Source organism: Heptranchias perlo, chromosome 17 (assembly GCF_035084215.1).
Source record: "Heptranchias perlo isolate sHepPer1 chromosome 17, sHepPer1.hap1, whole genome shotgun sequence".
Lineage (NCBI taxonomy): Eukaryota > Metazoa > Chordata > Chondrichthyes > Hexanchiformes > Hexanchidae > Heptranchias > Heptranchias perlo.
In genome coordinates this window covers 14941892-14960703 of record NC_090341.1, presented here as the reverse complement: position 1 = coordinate 14960703, position 18812 = coordinate 14941892, and the positions used below count along the sequence as shown (strand labels likewise).

At 44.6% G+C, this 18812-nt stretch overlaps 2 protein-coding genes across 6 annotated transcripts in view; one reads left to right on the top strand and one right to left on the bottom strand.

The window, feature by feature from the left end:
* The window catches only part of arpc4l (actin related protein 2/3 complex, subunit 4, like), a 449372-nt gene that overhangs the window by 414309 nt on the left and 16251 nt on the right, over positions 1-18812 (top strand). The window lies entirely within an intron of this gene.
* Positions 533-18812, bottom strand: part of tada3l (transcriptional adaptor 3 (NGG1 homolog, yeast)-like) — a 37518-nt gene continuing 19238 nt past the window's right edge. For all 5 annotated transcript variants that reach the window (XM_067998568.1, XM_067998567.1, XM_067998571.1 and 2 more), the window contains exons 3-9: positions 17605-17855; positions 16662-16767; positions 10639-10780; positions 9656-9753; positions 7968-8077; positions 4971-5156; positions 533-2690 (exon numbers count right to left, since the gene is read on the bottom strand). In XM_067998568.1, coding sequence (XP_067854669.1) covers positions 2498-2690; positions 4971-5156; positions 7968-8077; positions 9656-9753; positions 10639-10780; positions 16662-16767; positions 17605-17855 — 1086 coding nt within the window. In that variant the 3' untranslated portion in view covers positions 533-2497. The remainder of the gene's footprint in view (positions 2691-4970; positions 5157-7967; positions 8078-9655; positions 9754-10638; positions 10781-16661; positions 16768-17604; positions 17856-18812) is intronic.

Here is an 18812-nt window from a genome sequence, read left to right as displayed (position 1 = left end):
AGGGGTGATTGACTGGGGTGGGGGGGAATAACCCAATCACCTCCATTCAGACTGGGACGTGTGGTGTCACTAAGTGCAACCATATTTTTAATCTGTGCATTAGCAAAAGGACATTTTGTGTGGGGGGGGGGGGGGGTGGGGTGGGGAGCAGGGGTGAGTCGCTGATAACCAACGGTTATTATTAGAATCCTGGTTGGAGTGACTAGGTTATGTGCTGTGCAGGAGAATTCTCAGGAAAACTGATGTTTGCACCAGGTGATTAAGAGGATCTAAGCTCATAATATAGGATGGGAGAAGATTAAATTCTGAGTTAAGTTGCTAGTTTGAGAATTTTCTAGGGGGTGATTCCTACTGTGGGTGCATGAGGTGTTAAGTTCAAAACCCAGAAATGCTGTTAACTATTTCAAATCAAAGACAACTGATCAGTATAGCAGATCACTTTTAAACTCACTCATCTTGCTTTTGTAAAAATATTACAATAATGTTTAAAAGTTGTACCTTGCCTATTTAATACATATTTCACACTGAGAAATTGAAATAATCAGTCGACATTTATTGAAAATTCATTACAGTCCCAGTTAATCATCAGTACACTATTGAGGATTTAACGTCACTAATGATAAAACTTGCACTTGTTTCATATATAATCCATAAATTAGCGAGAGGACATCTGACTGGGGTGGAGGGGGGGGGGGGGGGAAATCAGTGACTGATGGTTACCATTAGGATTCTGATCAGTGACTCAGTGTGGGTTGTGCTGGATGATGTGAGTTGTCTGACTAACTGATGGTTGGGATAGGTGATCAGAGTTCACGTGTCACAATATGGAACTGGGATTACCAAAGAGTGTTCAATCACAGTAAAGCTGCACAAGGGTAACTTCGAACAAAATGAAAAGACTTGGTGAGTTGAGGGGTATGATTGTTCAGGTTCGTTGCCCTTTACAGTTTAAAAACTAAACAGTACATTTCAGTGGATTAAAATTATTGTATTTTTTCCAAAATTCATTTCCACCATCATTTTCTCCTATCAATTTCCCTCCCACTTCTTTCTTTCTCTTTTATAGACACCTATTGATGCTGTGGTATTATTCAAAGTGCATCAGCTGCCCTCTCTTACCTTATCCATGTGGTCATCCTTCACTTATGAATCCAGATATTGGGTTTCAGCTGGCTATTCAATGGGAGGAGAGGAAGAAGGGGGCATCACAGCTGAAAGTGATCCTGTCCTCACCTCCAACTGGGAAGGGAGAGAGAAAAGGTAACACCACTGAACTCGATCCTGTCCCAAACAGTCCATTTTCCAGTATATGTCCTATCTGTGAAAGGTGATTGGATGTGTGACGTGACAAAGCTCAACTGCACAGGGGATACATCATCAGATATCTCCCCTTACTACTAAAAAATTGTGGAATAGTCATCCCACCCAAACGAAAATTGGATTAAAAAAAATTAAATTAAAACAGTAAAGTTCGGGGGTGGGGGGGGGGAATCAAAAATACAAAACCATACGATGTCCACTGCACATGGAAGACATCCAATGAATTGGCTGACACCCACTGAATAGGAGAAAAACTCTGATTGATAGTGGTGTCACTAGCCCAGGAGCATTGAACTCAAGTGAACACCCTTATCACTGCTTCCACCAAGCTGAACTAACTCAGCAAACACTGGGGAATGAACCTGGGGTCATTCTGGTCTCTATAGCCCAGGACACCACATGGTGTGTTTACCCAATGGACTACTGGCAGAACACCTGGAGCATTTTAACTGATGTGAAACCCTGAGGTTTTGTAAAATGAATCATACCTACTGTTGCTCAGTTACACAAACCTTAAGAGATTTTCTTTTTCTGTGAAAGTATTTTTTTGATAAAAGTTTTTTGATATCAGAAATTTGCAGTATTTTAATACTTCTTCACAGATCAGCATCATGCAGCCCAGAGGAAAATACAGAAAGATTTGAAATGAGATTAAGAGCCCTGTTTGGAGCAGCGTGGACAGAGGGATTGGGGTGGGGGAAGAGAATAGTGCAGGAGGAGGGGGAAAGAACAGACTTTGGGTCCTAGAAATGTACCCACATATATTTCTATAAAATATTAAAGGGAGGGGAAGCAAGTGAGGGAAAATCTCTCTCAAAAACTCTAAAGTGTCAGTTGTTAACATCACATTTTGAAGGACTGGCAATAGCACAGCTGCCCAGAAATACTACACTCTATCTGAACACGTGGCAAAAACACGTTACTCTTACGTACAGTACAAACCCAAACTAGCAAAGCACAACATCCAGATTTCTGAAAGACAAAACTTCCATCTTTTACATACAAGCCCAGGAAGCTGCAACGGAGACAGCCTGCTGCAGTGGAATGTCACCAGTTCAAAACGGGCAGGTTTCAATATCGCTCCTTTTGTCAGTTCAGATGCACGCAGCTCGGGAAAGACAAACATTAAGCCAATTTTTCTAAAGTAATAGAGTCCAGTGTGTTTGCACAGTTGGGCTTAACTGTCCAACAGCTTTAAGATGCTCTCCCTCTCCTTCAGTGCCTTCCATGCCTGATCCTTCTCTTTTTTTGTAGGCGTGCGTTTCTTCTGGCGTGCCGCCATGATCTTTCGGAAGGCATCCATGACTTCATTGTCCGCTATTCTCACTCGCTGTCGTAACTCCTGCTTTTTTAACTCCTCTTTGGCAAGTCTGAATTTTAAAAAAAATTGTCGTCAATCATTAAGATTAGGAAGGACGGCTGAGGACCCAATGATCCTTTCCCACCCATCGCTCCCCTCAGTGGCCTAGGCAGAATTTCTTTCCGGGGGGGGGGCGGAGGGGAGGGTGTTGGATACGAGCTTGACAGACCAAACAAAACTACTTCAAAAGGTCTATTTTTCGAATAGTAATTTCACAATAAGGTTCAAATAGAAACATTATTACTTCCATTAATGTAACAATTCAAAGAATTAACAGTCACTTGGACGAGTGTGCATTGATTAGGGAAATCCAGCACGGATTTGTTAAAGGCAAATAACTAACCCGATAGAGTTTTTTGATGAGGTAACAAAGAGGGTAGATGAGGGCAATGCAGTTGACGTGGTGTATATGGACTTTCAAAAAGTGTTTGATAAAGTACCGCACAGTAGGCTTATCATCAAGATTGCAGCCCATGGAATAAGAGCGACACGGATACAAAATTGGCTCTAAGGGACGGGAAACAGAGAGTAGTGGTGAATGGCTGTTTTGTGGACTGGAAGGTGGTGTACAGTGGTGTTCCCCAGGGGTCGGTGCTGGGACCATTGCTTTTCTTGATATATATTAATGATTTGGGTGTGGGTGTACAGGACACAATTTCAAAATTTGCAGATGACACAAAACTTGGAAGGGTAGTGAACAGTGAGGAGGATAGTGACAGACTTCAAGAGGATACAGACATGCTGATGGCATGGGCAGACATGTGGCAGATAAAATTTAACGCAGAAAAATGCAAAGTGATACATTTCAGTAGGAAGAACGAGGAGAGGCAATATAAACTAGAGGGCACAACTCTAAAAGGGGTATAGGAACAGAGAGATCTGGGGGTATACGTGCACAAATCGTTGAAGGTAGCAGGGCAGGTTGAGAAAGCGGTTAAAAAAGAATACGGGATCCTGGGCTTTATAAATAGAAGCATACAGTACAAAAATATGGAAGTCATGATGAACCTTTATAAAACACTGGTTCGGCCACCACTGGAGTATTGTGTCCAGTTCTGGGCACCACACTTTAGGAAAGATGTGATGGCCTTAGAGAGGGTGCAGAAGAGATTTACTACATCCCTGGCACTTTAGTTATCCACATAACTAAAGTGCCAGGGATGAGGCACTTTAGTTATGTGGATAGACTGGAAAAGCTGGGGTTGTTCTCCTTGGAACAGAAACGGTTGCAAGGAGATTTAATAGAGATATTTAAAATCATGAAGGGTCTAGACAGAGTAGATAGAGAGAAACTGTTCCCATTGGCGGAAGGGTCAAGAACCAGAGGACACAGATTTAAGGTGATTTGCAAAAGAATCAAAGGTGACATGAGGAAAAACTTTTTTTTAAACACAGCGAGTGGTTAGGATCTGGATGCACTGCCTGAGGGGGTGGTGGAGGCAGATTCAATCATGGCCTTCAAAAGGGAACTGGATAAGTACTTGAAAGGAAAAAATTTGCAGGGCTACGGGGATAGGGCGGGGGAATGGGACTAGCTGGATTGCTCTTGCATAGAGCTGGGGCGGACTCGATTCTAAGATCTCTGTGCTCCTCCAATTCTTGCCTCTTGCGCATCCCCGATTTTAATCACTCCACCACTGGCGGCCGTGCCTTCATCTGCCTAAGCTCTAAGCTCTGGAATTTCCTCCTGAAAACTCTCCGCCTCTCTACCTCTCTCTTCTCCTTTAAGGCGCTCCTTAAAACCTACATCTTGACTAAGCCTTTGGTCACCTGTCCTAATAACGCCTTATATGGCTCGGTGTCAAATTTTGTTTGAAAACCGCTCCTAAAGAAGCGCCTTGGGACATTTTACTGTTTAAAGGCACTATATAAATGCAATTTGTTGTTGTTTTAAGACCTTTCTTAAAACCCAGCTCTGTGGACAAGCTTTTGTTAATTCCTAATAGCTCCTTCTTTATACTGGTGTCCATTTTTCCCCCTCAAGTCTCCGTGAAGCACTTTATAATGTTTATCTACGTTAAAGGCCCAATATGAATACAAGTTGTTGTTGTTGCTGCTGCAGTTTTCAGCTAATAGGAATTCAGTTAACTGATGGAAACCAACTTTTTTTGTTGTCCCGAGAACACCTTAACCTGAAAACTTAGTGTCTGAGTAAAGAATTCACCACATTTGATTGATTAAAATGTCACTAGCCCATTCTTTGAAGCAGTGTTCCACAGATCTTATTTCTCATTCCACCCTAAACCGGTCACCTGCATCTGGAATTCATATCCCAGCTCTTTCACACTACCTGAGAAGCTCTTGTTTCTTTGCTCGATTGTGTGTACTGAGGGCTTTCAGCTCCGCCTGACGCTTGCGCAGTTCTGCCAGAACTTCATCCTCGGAGTCTTCAGTAGGACGGTCCTCAGAATCTAGCAGCCCCTGAGCAATTAGTTCTTCCTTAATTCGTGCTTCTAGAGACTTTGTGTGAGGAACACTGCAACAGATAAATTGATTTTTGAAAAATAAAATGAATTACGGCGCAACCAATTGATCATCAGGACAAGTGAACAATACTTAGAAAGGACGCCACAGTAACTGCACAGCTGTCAGCTGATAGACACGAGAGCCAAGAAAGTGGACAACCAGATTTGTGCAAAGCTCAGGAGAAGTACTTCTGCTGAACAGTCTACCTACAGCATTTATTATATAACTGCATGGAATTCCTTTATATTCAGCAGAGTACGGTCTGCTCACCATCTAATCCATTTGGAGTTCCTGTTTATTGAGCAGACTATGGGTTAAATGTAGAAGTAAAGGAAAGGCGGGGGGGGGGGGGGGGGGGGGGAATGGGTTTCAGTGAGATTTTTCCCTTCACACTCCTATGCAGGATGAGGTCCACATCTTCTAATAGGCTGCAAACAGGGAGAGACATCTTTACCCCAAGCTGTTCAGCAAGCCACAGTAATGCCAGTTAAATGGTGATTAGCTTTCTATTATGAATAAAACCAATAATAGTTTCATACAAAGATATAGAATCTGATTGATAGATTCCATGAGGTGCTGTGGGCCATCAGCAGCAGCAGAATTGTATTCCAGCACAATCTGTAACCTCATGGCCCGGCATATTCCTCACTCTACCATTACCTACAAGCCAGGGGATCAACCCTGGTTCAATGAGGAGTGTAGAAGAGCATGCCAGGAGCAGCACCGGGCGTACCTAAAAATGAGGTGCCAACCTGGTGAAGCTACAACTCAGGACTCCATGCATGCTAAACAGCAGAAGCAACATGGTATAGACAGAGCTAAGCGATTCCACAACCAACGGATCAGATCAAAGCTCTGCAGTCCTGCCACATCCAGAATGGTGGTGGACAATTAAACAACTAATGGGAGAAGGAGGCTCTGTAAATATCCCCATCCTCAATGATGGCGGAGTCCAGCACGTGAGTGCAAAAGACAAGGCTGAAGTGTTTGCAACCATCTTCAGCCAGAAGTGCCGAGTGGATGATCCATCTCGGCCTCCTCCCGATATCCCCACCATCACAGAAGCCAGTCTTCAGCCAATTCTATTCACTCCACGTGATATCAAGAAACGGCTGAGTGCACTGGATACAGCAAAGGCTATGGGCTCCAACATCTCGGCTGTCGTACTGAAGACTTGTGCTCCAGAACTAGCTGCGCCTCTAGCCAAGCTGTTCCAGTACAGCTACAACACTGGCATCTCCCGACAATGTGGAAAATTGCCCAGGTATGTCCTGTCCACAAAAAGCAGGACAAATGCAATCCGGCCAATTACCGCCCCATCAGTCTACTCTCAATCATCAGCAAAGTGATGGAAGGTGTCGTCGACAGTGCTATCAAGCGGCACTTACTCACCAATAACCTGCTCACCGATGCTCAGTTTGGGTTCCGCCAGGACCACTCGGCTCCAGACCTCATTACAGCCTTGGTTCAAACATGGACAAAAGAGCTGAATTCCAGAGGTGAGGTGAGAGTGACTGCCCTTGACATCAAGGCAGCATTTGACCGAGTGTGGCACCAACGAGCCCTAGTAAAATTGAAGTCAATGGGAATCAGGGGGAAAACTCTCCAGTGGCTAGAGTCATACCTAGCACAAAGGAAGATGGTGGTGGTTGTTGGAGGCCAATCATCTCAGCTCCAGGACATTGCTGCAGGAGTTCCTCAGGGAAATGTCCTAGGCCCAACCATCTTCAGCTGCTTCATCAATGACCTTCCCTCCATCATAAGGTCAGAAATGGGGATGCTCGCTGATGATTGCACAATGCTCAGTTCCATTCGCAACCCCTCAAGTAATGAAGCGGTCCGAGCCCGCATGCAGCAAGTCCTGGACAACATCCAGGCTTGGGCTGATAAGTGGCAAGTAACATTCGTGCCAGACAATGACCATCTCCAACAAGAGAGAGTCTAACCACCTCCCCTTGACATTCAACGGCATTACCATCGCCGAATCCCCCACCATCAACATCCTGGGGGTCACCATTAACCAGAAACTTAACTGGGCCAGCCATATAAATACTGTGGCTACAAGAGCAGGTCAGAGGCTGGGTATTCTGCAGCGAGTGACTCACCTCCTGACTCCCCAAAGCCTTTCCACCATCTACAAGACACAAGTCAGGAGTGTGATGGAATACTCTCCACTTGCATGGATGAGTGCAACTCTAACAACACTCAAGAAGCTCGACACCATCCAGGACAAAGCAGCCCGCTTGATTGGCACCCCATCCATCACCCTAAACATTCACTCCCTTCACCACCGGCGCACTGTGGCTGCAGTGTGCACCATCCACAGGATGCACTGCAGCAACTCGCCAAGGCTTCTTCGACAGCATCTCCCAAACCCCCAACCTCTATCACCTAGAAGGTCAAGAGCAGCAGGCACATGGGAACAACACCACCTGCACGTTCCCCTCCAAATCACACACCATCCCGACATGGAAATATATTGCCGTTCCTTCATCGTCGCTGGGTCAAAATCCTGGAACTCCCTTCCTAACAGCACTGTGGGAGAACCTTCACCACACGGACTGCAGCGGTTCAAGAAGGCGGCTCACCACCACTTTCTCAAGGGCAATTAGGGATTGGCAATAAATGCCGGCCTCGCCAGCGATGCCCAAAATCCCATGAACGAATAAATAAAAATTAATGTATTAGAGAAACATTCTTCTCTCATAGCATCACAAAGCTAAAAATGCAAAGGAAGTTAGGGTCACACTTTGCTGCCTACAGTTATTCTGAAATCTCTCTCATCTGTAGTTAGTGCAGCTCTATGGTTCAGAGAGCTCACCTGAATGCCTTATTCTGACTTCGAGGGGAGGTGCTTGCTCCATCAGTCCCAGCGTCTTTCCCTGTCATCTCCGGTATGGGAGAGTCTTCCATGGGTGAAATAATGTTCTCCTGGGAAGGGAGAAGAAAATAGAAATGCTCAGCAATGAAGGAGATACAAGGCATTATATTAGTCCTTAATGACGACAGGAGTTCTTTAACCTTAGTGAAAAAATTTGGAAAAAACTTTCATCTTGTATAAGTTTTGAGGAATCACTAATTAAGAATGTGATATGTGGCACAGGCAGTGAAGGGATCAATTTTCTTTTTCTATAAATTAGCATCAGTGTTGGAGCTGTCTCATTTTCTCAATAATCCAGCTGGTTAAGGCATTGGGTAGCAGATTAAGAAGGTCCCAGACTTGATCCCCAACCTGTGCTGAGTTAGCTGATATTAGCCAGGTGATGGTAGGGATGTTATAATCAGCCTCAGCACTCCAGGTTAAGGAGATCTGGATTAGGCCTTTGGACAATGGCAGGATTGGATTTGACTGTGGTTCTCCACATCCCCAATTGAATATCCTGCCAATAATCATTTTTTGGGTCACATATGACAACTTGGGTAAGATATTTGGTGGCAATTGCCATCTTTGCGATCATACCCCAGCAAGTCAACACCTTCAGAAAAGAAGGGAAATGTCAAAAATTGGTCATAAGAACACAAGAAATAGGAGAAGGAGTAGGCAATACGGCCCCTTGAGCCTGCTCCGCCATTCAATAGGATCATGGCTGATCTTCGACCTCAACTCCACTTTCCCCCCCGATCCCCATATCCCTTGATTCCCCTAGAGTCCAAAAATCTATCCATCTCAGCCTTGAATATATTCAATGACTCAGCATCCACAGCCCTCTGGAGTAGAGAATTCCAAAGATTCACAACCCTCTGCGTGAAGAAATTCCTCCTCATCTCAGTCTTGAATGGCCCACCCCTTATTTTGTGACTATGCCCCCTAGTTCTAGACTCTCTAGCCAGGGGAAACAATCTCTCATCATCAGTATTGAAAAAGGAAGGGAAAAAAAAGGAGATCTCTCTGTAATTCCCATTGACCACTGTCCAGTATATCAATCTTCACTACACTCGGTCAGTTCTGATAAAGGGTTACAATAGAAACATTAACCAAGTCTTCCTCTTTCAATTGTAGATCAACCTGCAGTGCATTTCCAGCATTTTCTTTGTTACTTTTTAAAATTATTGCAGTGTTTGTAATGAGGAGCCTGTAATGTGTTCCTGAGATTGCACTGCGTTCCTGCTTTGACTCTGCCCTGTTTCACATTGAGGAGTTGCCACAGCATCGCTTCTCAGGCGGAGATGGTTTTGCTTTAGGTTTCCTAATCAATCAATCAGTCCAATGAGGTGGTGCGGTGCTTCGGCAATTCTCCTTCCACCCCTGCGAACTTTCAATCTAGTCAAGACCAACGAGACAAAAGTACCTCCCCTCGAGCTGTCCCAGTGGCTCAGTGGGCGAATGCATCGTGTAGTGTGGTACTGCGGTGTACAAAGTTCAAGTTCAATCCCTGGATACCTATGGATTCTTTGACCTGTCTACGTGTTAACTGAACCTCTGTCAACATTCTTTTCTTCAATATTAAAGATTTTTCAGATTTATAATAAATTAGTATTCTGTGAACCGCCACAGGTTTCTTGTCTCACCTCCACCAAAGCCTGGAGCAATCGTTGCGTGAGGGGCCCAAAAGGAGAGCCATCTTCAGGCTGATCATGTTGCTCTTTCTTCAGCAATGCATCCACGTCTAAGATAAAAAAAAAACAAAAAATATATACTCTGTTATTAAAAAAACTTTCATTTATATAGCACCTTTAATGTCAAGAAATGGCCTTTCGTAAAGAGGTGTAAAGTAATGGATGCCGAGCCGGCAAGGGAGAGTGTGACCAAAAGTCTAGTCGAAGAGACGAGGCTTGAGAAAGCTTTTAAAAGGTGTAGCAAGTGGTAGGGAGGGAGAGTCAATGAAGGGCTCTAGCAGCAACATGGGGCGAAAGAAGGGGAATGCACAAAAGGCAAGAGTCAATGGAACTGGTCAGTCGAGACTGGGCTACAGAAGGGTGCATGATAAGGTCATGCAGGGAATTATAGATGAGGATGAGGATTTTAAATATGTGTTGGGGAATAAGGAATCAGTGTAGACGAAGAACAAGGATGGGGGTGATGGGGGTGATGGGTGAACGGGACATGTTGCAGGACAGGATATGAGTCGCACAGTTTTAGACAAGTTAGTCAGCTTTGCCAAGATAGTATCTGTTTTTATTTTATTTTTTCCTTATGGGGAAAACTGAAAGAACCAGGGGTAGCAAGATTTGAGAGCACGCAGGTCAACGGTTGAGGCTGGTTGCCAGTAATTGTGCTGGGAATTATGCTGATCCCTGCTCAGCTAATGGCAGTCGGCCAGAGATATCAAGCAGATCTTTTCCAGTTGGTAGAGCTGACAAGGCAGCTCTCCAGGAGGCCTTTATAAAAACAAACATTAAAAGAATATATGTATTCTCAGGAAGGAGTTTACTAAACAGAGAATGAAAAGGGGCTGTACGATCGTACAAACATGCTATCATTATTAGAGAAACAAAACACAACACGCCGGCTTCACTAAAGTGCAGAGCACTTCACTGCAAGTCCAGCTTACCTTTAGAGTCAAGCTCAGTTAAAGCTCCGAGCATGCCTTTCTTCTTCTCTGCAGCAGCCGCAGCACGGGCACCTTCCTTCTGCTCCTCCAGAAGGTCCTCTTGAGCCCAGCGCTGAGAGTAATGTTTTCCCAGTGGAGGGATCTGTGCAAAGAGGAATACAACGGAGAATGATTGAGTGCTGCTGAATCACACTCCGACAGAACATGGGTATCAGTGCACAATTGTGCTATTCCTCTTCAGCCAATGTCATTCTCCAATTGAACACAGCCAGTCATGTACAGCTCTGCCAATAGATAATGAAGCCCTCAGATAACGAAGCAGTCCGAGCCCGCATGCAGCAAGACCTGGACAACATCCAGGCTTGGGCTCATAAGTGACAAGTAACATTCGCGCCAGACAAGTGCCAGGCAATGACCATCTCCAACAAGAGAGAGTCTAACCACCTCCCTATGACATTCAACGGCATTACCATCGCCGAATCCCCCACCATCAACATCCTGGGGGTCACCATTGACCAGAAACTTAACTGGACCAGCATATAAATACCGTGGCTACAAGAGCAGGTCAGAGGCTGGGTATTCTGCGGCGAGTGACTCACCTCCTGACTCCCCAAAGCCTTTCCACCATCTACAAGACACAAGTCAGGAGTGTGATGGAATACTCTCCGCTTGCCTGGATGAGTGCAGCTCCAACAACGCTCAAGAAGCTCGACACCATCCAGGACAAAGCAGCCCGCTTGATTGGCACCCCATCCACCACCCTAAACATTCACTCCCTTCACCACTGGCACACTGTGGCTGCGGTGTGTACCATCCACAGGATGCACTGCAGCAACTCGCCAAGGCTTCTTCGACAGCACCTCCCAAACCTGCGACCTCTACCACCTAGAAGGACAAGAACAGCAGGCACATGGGAACAACACCACCTGCACGTTCCCCTCCAAGTCACACACCATCCCGATTTGGAAATATATCGCCGTTCCTTCATCGTCGCTGGGTCAAAATCCTGGAACTCCCTTCCTAACAGCACTGTGGGAGAACCTTCACCACACGGACTGCAGCGGTTCAAGAAGGCGGCTCACCACCACCTTCTCAAGGACAATTAGGGATGGGCAATAAATGCCGGCCTTGCCAGCGACGCCCACATCCCATGAACGAATAAAAAAAAATCACTAGCTCACACTCCTGAATAAGTGTTTGTGCACAGCTGTGCTGTTTCTCTCTTCCTAGAAAGTAAGAACATAAGAAATAGGAGAAGGAGTAGGCCATACGGCCCCTCGAGCCTGCTCCGCCATTCAATAAGATCATGGCTGATCTTCGACCTCAACTCCACTTTCCTGCCCAATCCCCATATCCCTTGATTCCCCTAGAGTCCAAAAATCTATCTATCTCAGCCTTGAACTTATTCAATGACCCAGCATCCACAGCCCTGAGGTAGAAAATTCCAAAGATTCACAACCCTCTGAGCGAAGAAATTCTTCCTCATCTCAGTCTTAAATGGCCGACCCCTTATCCTGCGACTATGCCCCCTAGTTCTAGACTCTCCAGCCAGGGGAGACAGCCTCTCAGCATCTACCCTGTCAAGCCCTCTCAGAATCTTATATGTTTCAATGAGATCACCTCTCATTCTTCTGAACTCCAGAGAGTATAGGTCCATTCTACTCAATCTTTCCCCATAGGACAACCATCGCAATCCTGGACTCAATCTAGTGAACCTTTGTTGCACCGCCTCTAAGGCGAGTATATCCTTTCTTAGATAAGGATACCAAAACTGTACACACTACTTCAGGTGAGGTCTGCACAAAGCCCTGTACAATTGAAGTAAGACTTCCTTATTCTTGTACTCCAACCCCCTTGCAATAAAGGCCAACAAGTAATTTGCTTTCCTTATTACTTGCTGTACCTGCATGCTAACTTTTTGTGTTTCTTGTACGAGGACATCCAAATCTCTCTGAACACCAACATTTAATAGTTTTGCACCATTTTAAAAAATATTCTGTTTCTCTATTCTTCCTACCAAAGAATAACCTCACATTTCCCCACATTTTACTCCATCTGCCACTTTCTTGCCCATTCACCTTACCTGTCTACATCCCTTTGCAGACTCTTTGTGTTCTCCTCACACCCACCTTACTTTCCCACCTAGCTTTGTATCGTCAGCAAACTTGTATACATTACACTCGGTCCCTTCATCTAAGTCATTAATATAGATTGTAAACAGTTGAGACCCCAGCACTGATCCTTGCAGCACTCCACTAGTTACAGCCTGCCAACCTGAAAATGACCCGTTTATCCCTACTCTGTTTTCTGTCTGGTAACCAATCCTCTATCCATGCTAATATATTACCCCCAACCCCATGAGCCCTTATCTTGCATAACAATCTTTTATGTGGCACCTTATCGAATGCCTTTTGAAAATCTAAATATACTACATCCACTGGTTCCCCTTTATTTATCCTGCTAGCTACATCCTCAAAAAACTCTAATAAATTTGTCAAACATGATTTCATAAAACCGTGTTGACTTTGCCTAATCCTATTATGATTTTCTAAGTGCCCTGTTACCACTTTCTTAATAATTTTCCTGATGACTGGTGCAGGCTAACCGGCCTGTAGTTCCCTGTTTTGTCTCTCCCTCCTTTCTTGAATAGCGGGGTTACATTTGCTACCTTCCAATCCACTGGGACCGTTCTAGAATCTAGGGAATTTTGGAAGATCATGACCAATGCATCCAATATCTTTGCAGCCACCTCTTTTAGAACCCTATGATGTAGGCCATCAGGTCCAGGGGATTTATCAGCTTTTAGTCCTATTAGTTTCTCAAGTACTTCTTCTCTATTGATAGTAATTACTTTAAGTTCCTCACTCTCATTAGCCCCTTGGTTCCCCACTATTTATGGTATGCTTTTTGTGTCTTCCATTGTGAAGACAGATACAAAATATTTGTGTAACATCTCTGTCATTTCCTTATTCCCCATTATAATTTCTCCTGTCTCAGCCTCTAAGGGACCAACGTTTACTTTTGCTACTCTCTTCCTTTTTACATACTTGTAGAAGCTCTTACAATCCATTTTTATATTTCTTGTTAGTTTACTTTCGTATTCTATTTTCTCCCTTTTTATCAATTTTTTGGGCATCCTTTGCTGGTTTCTGAAACTCTCCCAATCCTCAGGCTTACTACTATTCTTCACAACATTTTAGGCCTCTTCTTTTAATCTAATACTATCCTTAACTTCTTTAGTTCATCACAGATGAATCACTTTTCCCGTGGAGTTTTTATTTCTCAATGGAATGTATATTCGTTGAGAATATTGAAATATTTCTTTAAATGTTGGCCATTGTTTATCTACTGTTATACCTTTTAATCTAATTTCCCAATCCAACTTAGCTAACTCGCCCCTCATACCTATGTAATTGGCTTTATTTAAGTTTAAGACTCTAGTTTCAGTCTTAAGTACGACACGCTCAAACTCAAGGTGAAATTCTATCATATTATGATCAGTCTTCCCTAGAGGATCCTTTACTGTGAGATTACTAATTAACCCTGTCTCATTACACAGTACAAGATCTAAAATAGCCTGTTCCCTGGTTGGTTCCATGACGTATTGTTCTAGGAAACTGTCTTGAATACATTCCATGAACTCATCCTTCAGACTGCCTTTGCCAATTTGATTTGTCCAGTCTATATGAAGATTAAAGTCCCCCACGATTATTGGATTACCTTTGTTACAAACTCTTATTATTTCTTGATTAATACCATGTCCAATGGTATAGCTACTGTTAGGGGGCCTATCAACTACTCCCACCAGTGTTTTCTGCCCCTTGTTATTTCTTATTTCCAACCATACTGATTCTATTTCCTTATCCTCCGAGCAAAGATCCTTTCTCACTACTGTCCTTATGTCATCCTTTATTATCAGGGCTACCCCCCGTCCTTTTCCATTCTGCCTGTCTTTTTGAAACGTCAAGTATCCTGGAATATTTAGTTCCCAACTTTGGTCACCTTGCAACCGTGTCTCTGTAATGGCTATTAGATCAAACCCATTTATCTCTATTTGTGCCACTAATTCATCTATCTCGTTACAAATGCTCCGTGCATTCAGATAAAGAGCCTTTAATTTTCACGTTTTACTATTTTTCCCTGTTTTGACCTTATTCGCTAATGCACTATTACCGTTAAACTCTCTGTCCCTTCCTGCCACACTCTGCTTATCTTTACCCAAATTACTACACTGCTCTGTTGCCTTGACTTTTCTTTTTAGAGTTCTAAATTTCCCCTCACCTGACCCGACCCGACCCCCCCCCCCCCTTTTTATTTTAAAGCCCTTTCCACAGCCCTAGTTTTTCGATTCGCCAGGACACTAGTCCCAGCCCGGTTTAAGTGGAGCTCATCCCAACAGAACAGCTCCCTCATATCCCAGTACTGATACTGGGAAATTGAATTGAAACCCATGTCCCACACCACTCTTTGAGCCACGCATTTAACTCTCTGATCTGTTTGTCCCTCGGCCAATTTGCACGTGGCTCAGGTAGTAATCCAGAGATTATTACCTTTGAGGTTCTGCTTATTAATTTAGATCCTAGCTCCTCAAACTGTCTCAGCAGAACTTCATTCTTAGCTCTACCCATGTCGCTGGTTCCAACGTGGACCACGACTACTGGATCTTCCCCCTCATACTCAAGTTCATTTCCACCCACGTGGAGATATCCGTAACCCTGGCACCGGGCTTCTCGGTCGTGGCTGCAGAGAACAGTATCTATCCCCCTGACTATACCACTACCACATTCATTTTTACTCCCCCCACTTGAATGGCCTTCTGCACTACGGTACCATGGTCAGTTTGCCCATCCTCCCTGCAGCCTCTGTTTTCATCCATACAGATAGCAAGTACCTGTTGGACAAGGTCAAAGGCAGAGGCTCCACCATCGCTGCATCCTGGGTCCCCATACCTGCTTGACTCGCAGTCACACCCTCCTGTCCCTGGTCACTGAATGAATCTAACTACCTAACCTAAGGTGTGTGACTGCCTCCTGGATCAATGTGTCCAGATAACTCTCCCCCTCCCTGATGCATCGCAATGTCTGCAGCTCAAACTCCAGCTCTGATGAATACGTTCAGCTTTCCCATTTTCTCTCTACCGATTGTCAAAGTTAATTCAGAAAGAATTATAATCAACAGGGTTGTACTGTGCCACCAAGGAGCCAGATATGAGTTTGTGCTCATAATTTCCCACAAGAAAAGTTCTCCACCGTGACCTCATGGGGTAGTGCTGAATAACTGTTCACTGGGAAGTGGGGGGAAGAACATCCTACTCTCACTCACTTTGCAGCTCATTATATAGAGTGGCTACCGCAAGTATTGTCAGCAGAATTCCAGCCTGCTCTCAGGTAGATCAGGTGGCAAAGGGAGAAAAAAGTCATTTTAAAAAAAAGAGAGATAGCACCTTCTTTTATTTTTTTTGATGGTTATTTAAAATGGTGAGGGCTGATAATTGGGGGCACTATGTAATGTGGGTGGAAGGTAACGATGACAAACCACACCATTAATGGATGCTAATTCAGTTCCCTTATTGTTGGGTTCGGCTGGTTCCCGATTATATAATCAGCAAACAAATAATGAAAGAAAAGGTAAGTAAAAGGCAGTTTAGTGATAATGGTTTGTAATCATTTTCTTCCAACAATGGGGACTTAATGGCGACACACTAAGAATAGAGGTGTCCATTACATCTGGCCCATCCTAAATCCTACTTGGAAGTGTTTGATAGTGTTACTGGTCCTCTGCCCAGTATGGTTATCCCTCACATGGACAAGTACAGGCACAAACACAAACACAAGTTTACCATACTCCTTCACACCATATCTTAGGACCTTCCTCATCCAGAGGAACTCCTTCCCTCAAATGCATCTCAATACCTCCAGCCCGCTTTCAAAAGCCTCCTGAAGAACTTGCTCTTCAATTGCGCTTTTGCTCCACAACCCTCCCTTCCCCAACTCTCTCCTGCTTGAACTATACTGGTCATTCACCTTGTAATATTCTGCTTCATCTTCAGGGGGTTTCAGCAGGTCCTCGAGGACACGGATCTCCTCGTTGGTGATATCAGCACAGTATGGTTCCACTGACGCCCAAAATCTGCAGTAGAAGATGGTCAATTACTTACAATTCACTGCTGGCATCCAGTAAGTATGAAGCTGTTGTCAACAAGGTTACTCAAACACTGGGATGCATCTTCTCAAGGTCTTTTGATTGTAAACAGTGAGAGATTATTTTAACCTCTGGTTCAATCATTGATAAAAGTCATATTGAATAGTGTGTGCAGTTTTGTCACTCTCCAATATATTTATGTTCATTTGACAAGAGGTTTTAAAGAACAGTGACAAAGACAATTGCAGGAGTTTTCAAATTGTGAGCAGAAGCTCATAGAATTGAACTAATTTCCATTAAAGTAAAACAGACTAAGGGAACAGATTCCGTGTCTTTAAAATGGTTAAGACCTGAATAATGTTGATGTAAGTCATTTAACTGAGAATATAGTTGCAGAACTGGAAGAATTCAGTATAGCATTTGTTTGCCTTAAGGGAGACAAGGGATATGAGTCCAGGCACAGATTATTAAATACTCCATGGACTCTGTGATTCTACTCTTGCTAGTTAGATCTGGGCAATTAGGATGTAATGTTGAATGCAATCTTCAGGCCATCAATCCATCACCTTGGGGACTTCGAAGCAATTTCAGACTTTTACTAATTGCAGTTTTTCCTTGTGCTTACTCATCTCCCACAGATGAAATAATTTGGTCAGAGAAACAGTAGAAATCGTACAAACTTGCTAGATGAAGCAGTGCAGATACGGCAAACTCCTGCGACATGTTCCAAAAGAGAGTTAAAGTATCAGGCCTGTCCTAACCTGCAGTCCCCATCTGACAAACATACAGAACAGAACACGTGCTACAAATACTGTGAGATCCTACCTGTTAGGGGCATCATTCTTTGGAATTCTGGGAACATCCAAGGGATCGTCTGTAAATTCATACTCCTGTATTTTAGGCTGCAGGTTTTTTGATTTGGGGCGTCCGGGACCAGGTCCAGTTCCATGACTGCCTTTACCATCGATTTTCTGCTTTTTGGGTTTTCCATGTTTCTGCGGTGTTCCATGCTCATGCTCCTTCCCAAACTTTAGCAGCCTCTTATCTCCCTTTTTATCCTGCCAGTCCGTGAGGATCTGAAATCAACAGTTTAAATGCCCTTGAAAGAAAAACAATAACAGTGACTTTCCAATTCAGTGACTTGGGATCAAAGGCACTCCCAATTTGGTTATCTCCGTCAGAGACCATGGGCCCGATATTAGGAGGGTGGCGGGTTGGCAGCGGGGGGTAGCATGGGTAACGTGCCCAGTGAAATCGGGGTGCTCCGCACGCAATCGCAGCTTGATTGAAGCCACTCACCTTGGCTTCCGGGTTTCGCGCTGGAAAGCTGCGCAGCGGGCGGACTGCGCAGGCGCATCATAGGCTGTCAGCTGGAGGAGCCCTATTTAAAGGGGCAGTCCTCCACTGACTGATGCTGCAGAAAATAGGAAAAATTACAGCATGGAGCAGCCAAGGGGGGGGAAGGCTGCTCCCAGGTTTAATGATGCCTCACTCCAGCTCTTATTGGATGCGGTGAGGAGGAGGGGGAGGACAGAAATCTTCTCCCCGGCGGGCAGGAGGAAGTGGCCTGCCTCTGCCACCAAGAAGGCCTGGCTTGAGGTGGCAGAGGAAGTCACCAGCACCACTAACATATCGCGCACCTGCATACAGTGCAGGAGGCGCTTCAATGACCTAAGTAGGTCAGCCGAAGTGATTACACTTACTCATTCCCCTACACTCCGTCTGCCACATCACCGCCCCCACCCCACATCTCCTTCTGCACTGCCAACACTACTCTATCACATCACTCCTCACACCCACTCAAACCTCATCCTCATCTTACCTGCATTTACTCACCTTGCCAGTACTCATCCCGCCACTACCACTCAACCCAATCCTCATACAATCTCATGGCTCTGTCTCATACTCACCTTCTCATGCATCTCTTTCACGGTCAGCCTCGCTCAACCTGCCACTACCTGTGCTGCAGCCACAGGGCATGCATCACATATGTGCAGTAGGAAGCGTAAGGCAAACGTGTCGTGAGCATGAAG